We start from the raw sequence: 6,820 nt of genomic DNA, 5'->3' as shown, positions 1-6,820 counted from the left end.
GTCAGATAAAAAAAGTGTAATCTCATTCAAGCAAGCGAAAAATGCAAAACACGAAACTTTTGAAATCCCAAACAGCATCTGTTTGCCAAAAGGTGGCAACAGCACCAGTACCGTTGCAGTTCACCGCTTCCAAATGCCATCACTTGTCCCCATTTTTTCCTCCATCCATTGCTTTGGCCTGTTATATCCCTATCGTCATGGGAAAAGCTGCTGTCCTCTGCATTCTCATGCAGTCTGATAATCTTGTTTCAACAACGTGATGACAGCATCTCAGTGGCCAAGTAAATGCCATCCTGGTGCCAATACACTGACACAGCTTCTTTCGCTGCATCCTTGGTGAAGCATGTTTGCTTCCCCACACCAAGGTTCTGCTAAGCTTGGAGATTAAATACCTACTCCTCTGCTAAGATAGCCCTAAGCTGAAAACATCGGCATAGTGAGAGCACTGGTTTGGTGAAACTAGTACTTTGATTGTGGCACAGATTGTGGCAGGAGTTAGACACCTCGGCATGCCCAACCACTGATGCTATCAAGTAATGCTTTGTGCCTCGTTACAGGCTCACCCGCATAAGCAGCAGCTGTCATGTCTATGGCGAGCAATGGCAACAATTGACAACACAGAGCGTGGTTATGGGGAGGGGTCAGTAGCACACTACTTGCCACTACTAATACCATAATTTTTCTGGAAAATAGAAAGAGCAACGTCAGACAATGTGGGCCTGAACTCTGTATGGTTAGACTGCATGCAGTCCTCCACCACAGTCACGAAAAGAAAGCCATAAAATAAATCCATATCCATCTGTTGCTAGCAGCGGACATAGCCACGTGGACCTAATTCTTGAAACTATATCGACTCACGAATTTGGCATCAAGCGCTAAGAAAAAGAGAAATCTGCTGGCTTAAATTAGAATGACTACAACATTTCTAATTTACACTAGCGTAGCTACAAAATTCCTAAATATATCAAAGGTGCAGAGCAAAGTACAAAGGTTTCCAGTCTTTTTACCAAGCTGCTTCTTGGTACCTCAAAGCTAACATTCAAGAGCCACTAGCTTGAATATGCCGATTATGCCTGGCCTAACATCATATATAAAAAAGCATATTTGCTGGTAACCCCTTGTAGCAATAATACTGGGTGCCCATGCCGTTAAAGCATAGGAAAAGCCCGAGGAATGAACCTTCCCGTAAAGTTGGCAAGGCTGCTTTATTAACACCGGGAGCAGCATCAGGGTTGAACTCGGAGCTTCTTCTTTGTTCCCCTATGTATGACCTCGACATCGAGTGGCTTCCAGACTTCAAGCGCCTTGTAGACATCCTGGGAGGACTTGACTTCCTTGCCGTCGATGCGGACAATGATGTCACCGGGCTGGAGGCCTGCCCTGCATGGACAACACATTGTTCTGATGTACGAGTCTTTGGCAGCATAGCATGCATTCTACAGGGAGAACCACTGGGAAGAGTGTGGCATGGCTGCGGGCGTGTGCCACAGAGCCACTGCTTGATGCCAGAGTGGCGACCAACGTTGTTTGTGTGGCTGGAAAGGGTGCCAGCATCAGGGGAGAAAGCAAATGGTGGGAGGTGCTGGAGATAACTGCAGTAAGCACACCAGGTCTAGTGACGGCCTTATACGAAATCTGCAGGCCTCTCGTGACCGCATGCAATTGAACTGGAAAGCGGAGCAGCTATCCGTAGAGAGTGTAGGGCGATTTGGCGTGTGCTGTGGTCAAGGATGCCCACGCACTGTTCTGTGCCATGCTGCACACAAAGTGGGAACAAGGATGCTCTAAGAAGAAAGGTAAGAACTCTACAAGCCAAAGTATGATTATTCCTTCTGTAATCGTAGGTGCCGCAAGAAAAATGGCATGGACATTGCTACTATCTATTGCATGCGTGTCACGTGCACTGTGAATGATATCTGTTTTACCTTCGCTCATGCAACAATGACAAGATGAAATTATATCCCTGTGATATGAAAAACGTTACCAAAGCCTGCTTGTCTCAAATGTGCCAGCTACTTCGCGCTAATGCAGCAATTGCTGCAGCATTAGCGCGATTGCTTTTCCTCAGTTTTCTTCAGTTTTCCTCGCGGATTACGTACAACTGCCGAATTTTTTAATAATAGAGAGTTTTGGCAGTCCATCTGTTCCGTCGTGTACGGAGTTACCGTGTTCACCAGGACATGACTGCGCCTGCGTGCTTGGAAGGGCGAGGAGGAAGAGCGAGGAGGCGCACCCCACCATAACAAATGCGCGGACATGGCGAAGGCCAGCCCGCGGAACTAATCCCCCTACCGTGACGAATGCACAAGTGCCCAGACGGGTCCCGGTCAACACGGTAACTACGTACACGACAGAACAGACGGACTGCTAATACTCTCTAATATCGTAAGTGTGTCTACCGACAAATTGAGTGAGCGCAGATCACAACGTTTGCACGCGCAGAACGGTCCTGCTAGTGCACCCGTCATCTGCTAGGGTGTTCCCATGATCACGACACAACCTCTTTCCTCTGGTAATCAACTGGCTATCTTTACTGCCAGGTGGTAACAGCAATTTCTCCTGCGCCTTGTTCAAGGCAATGACGATAGGCGACTTATTACAAGCAGAAAGGGGTTGCATCACAAGCAAACAGTGCAATCTATTCTCGCTCGTTTCGCTGCTCTCTAATGTGACAAGGCACTTTCCCTCCCACTGGTCGACGCTCCCGCGATATTTAAAATTTGGCGGCTGTACGTAATCTGCACGGAAAACCGATGTTTTCGGATGTTGTAAATAAAGAGTTTATTTAACGTTTCAGCAGTACTAATGTCTTTCACTCACGACACACCAGCACCTGTGGCGTAGCCAGAAATATTTTCCAGGAGTAGCAATAGGCCACCGGCAAAAAGGAATCTCAAGGGAAAGATACCCTGCCTGCAAACATCACTTAATTTTGTTATGTAATTTCCTTCCCTTGTTTTTGCATACTAATATACCAATGAAGGTATGAACAGTGTGGACGAAAAACAGGCCGTAATGTGGAAGGGACAGAGGGGGGAAAGCAGTGCTCAGAAAATTTCAGGGGGTGTTTGTAGTTCATTGGTGGGAGGTGCTTAGATAAACTCTTTAATTTATAAAGAAAAGTACTCGCGGGAAACATCAAACGAACCACCACAATGGGTCCTAGTTTTATGCCGTCCCTTCGAAACAAAAGGCGCTCAAACCTAGTGTTCTGCACATTGTTTCAATTCTTCAACACACGTTTGTACGTGTTTGTTGACCTGGGCATGCTGTCGAACTTGGCCACAGCACAAACGGTCCACAAATGTAATACTTGTATGGACAATCGATGTTGTAACTTGCCCAGGCTGATTGCACTACGCACACCTAGAACAAAAGCAGGGTTCGTACAGGCTTCAAAAGCAAAAATTCAAGGGTTTTCAAGGACTTTCAAGGACCAGAAAGCACATTTCCAAGTCCCCTATCTAATGTTTTATCCGGGATTATTTACAACTTTTTCAAGACAATGCAAAATTCCGTTATTGCCCAATTGCTAAGCACATCAGTGCACATTTAGATAGGCGCTAACGGGTTCGTAAATGCTACCCCAGCTTTATTTTTTTTATTTCATGGCTGGTATTTACAGGTTTTTCTTTTTTCTTTGTTTTTCTGAGGCTGTTTGATTTCAAAACTTAGTTCATGTTGCCTGCATCACCTGTTTTGTCAGCAAGAGCATCAGCTGGAGCAAGTGTTGCTTCAAGGCAGGATGAACTATGTGCACGTCCACCATTTGCACGTAAAAGCAAACGTAGATGGAGCGTATGAGGCACAGACTAGATGGAAGATGCAAGATAGAGAACAGAAGCTGGCTTTCACTGGATTGTATCATGATATGGATTGGATTGACAAGTGCCTGCTCCCAATGTTGCCTTGTAATAATGAAAATCCACCCAACTTGTAATTTCACGCAATACACTGAAACTTGATTGTTACAATGTTTCTTTACATTTGTTAACACCTAAAATCCACGAAAAACACTTTAAATTCTTGTGAAAACGCAGGGCCATTGATTCTCTCCGGAAAAATCAAGGGTATTCAAGGACCATTTAAAAATTCCAGGACTTTCCAGGCCTTAAAATTGACACTTCTAAATTCAAGGGTTTTCAAGGTTTTCAAGGACCTGTGCGAACCCTGCTACGGTGCACAGCACACACTCATAGAATAAAATCTCACACATAAGCCTCTACGGCTGCACCAACACCAAACCGAAGGGCTCGTGACCCCGTGTAAGTGATGAAACCTTAACCGGAACAACTGCCAAAAATAATACGGCACCATTTGCATTAAAACGAGGTCTGAGACATCCCCACTGTCATTTACCGATTTTTTACACTGCTTGTGTATGAAAAGTTCAGCGGCTTCAGCCTTGGAAAGCTGCGAATGTTCAGGAGGATGGCCCTCCCCCACACTAACTGCCGGCATCAATGCGAAGTGCATCAGCCAGAGATGCCCCGTGAGCCCACTACAAACCTTCTAGAGCACTGCAGTTGAAACTAAGCCACAAAATAATTTGTGCCTAGAAGAATGTGCCTTTAGTTTATTAGTTTCTAAACTGCATCAAGCTTAGTAAAGCCTATCAAATCAAGGTAGCTCCACACCGCCGTGCATGTTACGCTTCGCCGACTGGTACACTAGCGGAATATCTAAGGTCAATTAAAAGGGCCCTGAAAGGCGTTTTGAGCACACTAAATGAACTAGCACAATCATTAGATTGGGTCGTCAACGTCATCTGTGCCAAGCATTACTCTTTTACGCGCAGTGGAAAGCTCACACTTTTGTTGCAAAGTTTGTCGCTTTTTTCTCACCCTTCCCTTCGTGTTTTTGGACGCCGCTATCTTCACATGTCTACGTCATCGATCCCCAGATGTTCGTCATGAGCTAGACATCCTGCTATTGGGCGGCTTTTTCACGCACTTCCGCCAAAGAGATGAGTCGTCTGCTCAGCGTCAGCTCGCCCGCTGATCTGCCAGCGTAGTGCCGGGGTGCTTGGACATTTTACGACAAACGAAACAAGTGTAAACAAACGCTTAACCGTTTGTATTAAATACAACACGGCCATAACACGACATGCATATTCTCTTACCTGAGTACGTTCCATAAAGAAAGCGTTGAAGCCCCGTGGCACTTCTTTCGTGCAATGGCAGAGAACGCCCTGAGCCGAATTCCCATGTTTGACGCACACACTTTATTCAACTTCAAAACAATCCAGAGATGCGTTTCGAACGAACAAACGTCACAACATGTGTTGCAAGTCTGAACCGTGATTGACAGACGATGGGTTGCCTCCTCCTGCCCGTCGTAAATTCGGCTCTCGCCTCGCGCGCGGTTTGTGGGGACGAACAGCAAGTCACTTAACTCTGGCGCACAAGCCGAGATGGCTTTTAGCCTCGCACACTGCACATACCCCATGCGAGGTTGAGTCGTACGTTGCTCGAGAAAGATAATCCAGACCATGGGAAGCACTATCCACCCGCAGAAGCACAGCGTCGCATTTCATCGCAAAACAAAGGCATCCACAACACACACACCATCGCCTCCTGTAATGCCAAACGCATCTCGCACTTCCCAATGGGAGTGAGTGGTACGCCTGCAGTGCCCACATGTCGCGAGGTGGGGCCCCGAGCTGAACCGGAATCACGGAACCGTAACTGACTTCTAGAGCGGTTTGTGCCTTGTTGCTAAGGCAACTGATGTTTGAGATTTTCAAAGAAATGGCGCTCGATCCAGCGCTAGAAAGCTCAGAGCCGCGGCAGAGCATGTTTTGCCAACGTTGCCGCTCTCCACCATGCGTCTCCCCAAGCTGAACTGGTCACATGATTGAAGCGTTTTCTGCACGGGTTCTGTATCGGTTTAAAATGTATTTTTCACATGCCGCCGGCAGGAATTACCACTGCCGCAAAATAAGACCCGGCACCAGCGGGGCCACATCTGATACGGCGCTTTTTGGATAAACAGTGCGCGGTGCATCAAAGAGAACGAGCGCACGATCCTCCCCGTGCGGCTGCGAGTTCGTCGCCGATAAAAAGTCACGTGCCGCCGATAGCAACTGCAGCGACGTACACCGCGAAAGGGCAAAGTCCAAGCCGCCGCACACATGCGGCCAGATTTTTCGTTCGCTTTTCCAGCCTTGAGCGGAGTGCAGGATTCATGGTGTCAACAAAGCTGGCCCATAGCAGACGACAGTCTGAGCAGCGCAATAGCGGAAGTACGTCACCGCTGCGGAGCACAGCATCATGGGAGGGAAGGCTCGCCGCCGTCAACAGCGGAGAGCAAGTTGAAAGGAGGAGGAAACGCGGCGCGACGATAATGCGCGTTTTTTTATTTACGATTTCTCAGCTAACACTCATCGCTTTAACAAAATTCTTGCGCGAGGAGATTGCTAATACATTGCTTTATTTGGTTACATGTACATCCATGCATCGGCGGAAGGTATTTCAGGACCCCTTTAAAGGCGGAGGAAGAGTCAGTGAAGTTAATATAGGTATTTACGAATTAAAAACAACTTAAACTGTCATTTTAAAGTGTAATACAAAGGTGTGGGAAGCATGTTTTCCACTGGGTGAACAAGCACAGCGGTCAGCAGCACCACCATACATTTGCAACTGCTTTTACCAACTAAGGAATGCAGTCGCTAGAGAATTTTTGTGGTAATTTGGGAATTTTGTGGGAATATTCGTGGGAATTTGGGGAACGCTTACAGCACAAGCGTTATTCAAGAACCAGCTGGAAATGCTGCTGGAACTGCTGAAACTAAAAAAAAAAAAAACAGGCTATACTATAG

General features: G+C 46.8%; 1 protein-coding gene across 1 annotated transcript in view; it reads right to left on the bottom strand.

The window, feature by feature from the left end:
• Positions 1-1,186: 1,186 nt before the first annotated feature.
• The window catches only part of LOC144175559 (serine protease HTRA2, mitochondrial-like), a 62,312-nt gene continuing 56,678 nt past the window's right edge, over positions 1,187-6,820 (bottom strand). Inside the window, exon 7 of the mRNA XM_077704627.1 lies at positions 1,187-1,380. Within this exon, the coding sequence (XP_077560753.1) occupies positions 1,227-1,380 (154 nt within the window). The 3' untranslated portion in view covers positions 1,187-1,226. The remainder of the gene's footprint in view (positions 1,381-6,820) is intronic.

Source organism: Haemaphysalis longicornis, unplaced genomic scaffold, assembly GCF_048455015.1.
Source record: "Haemaphysalis longicornis isolate Haplotype H1 unplaced genomic scaffold, Haemaphysalis longicornis Haplotype H1 scaffold_1, whole genome shotgun sequence".
Lineage (NCBI taxonomy): Eukaryota > Metazoa > Arthropoda > Arachnida > Ixodida > Ixodidae > Haemaphysalis > Haemaphysalis longicornis.
The sequence above is the reverse complement of the archived record's forward strand: the minus strand, read 5'-3'. Positions and strand labels throughout refer to the sequence as shown.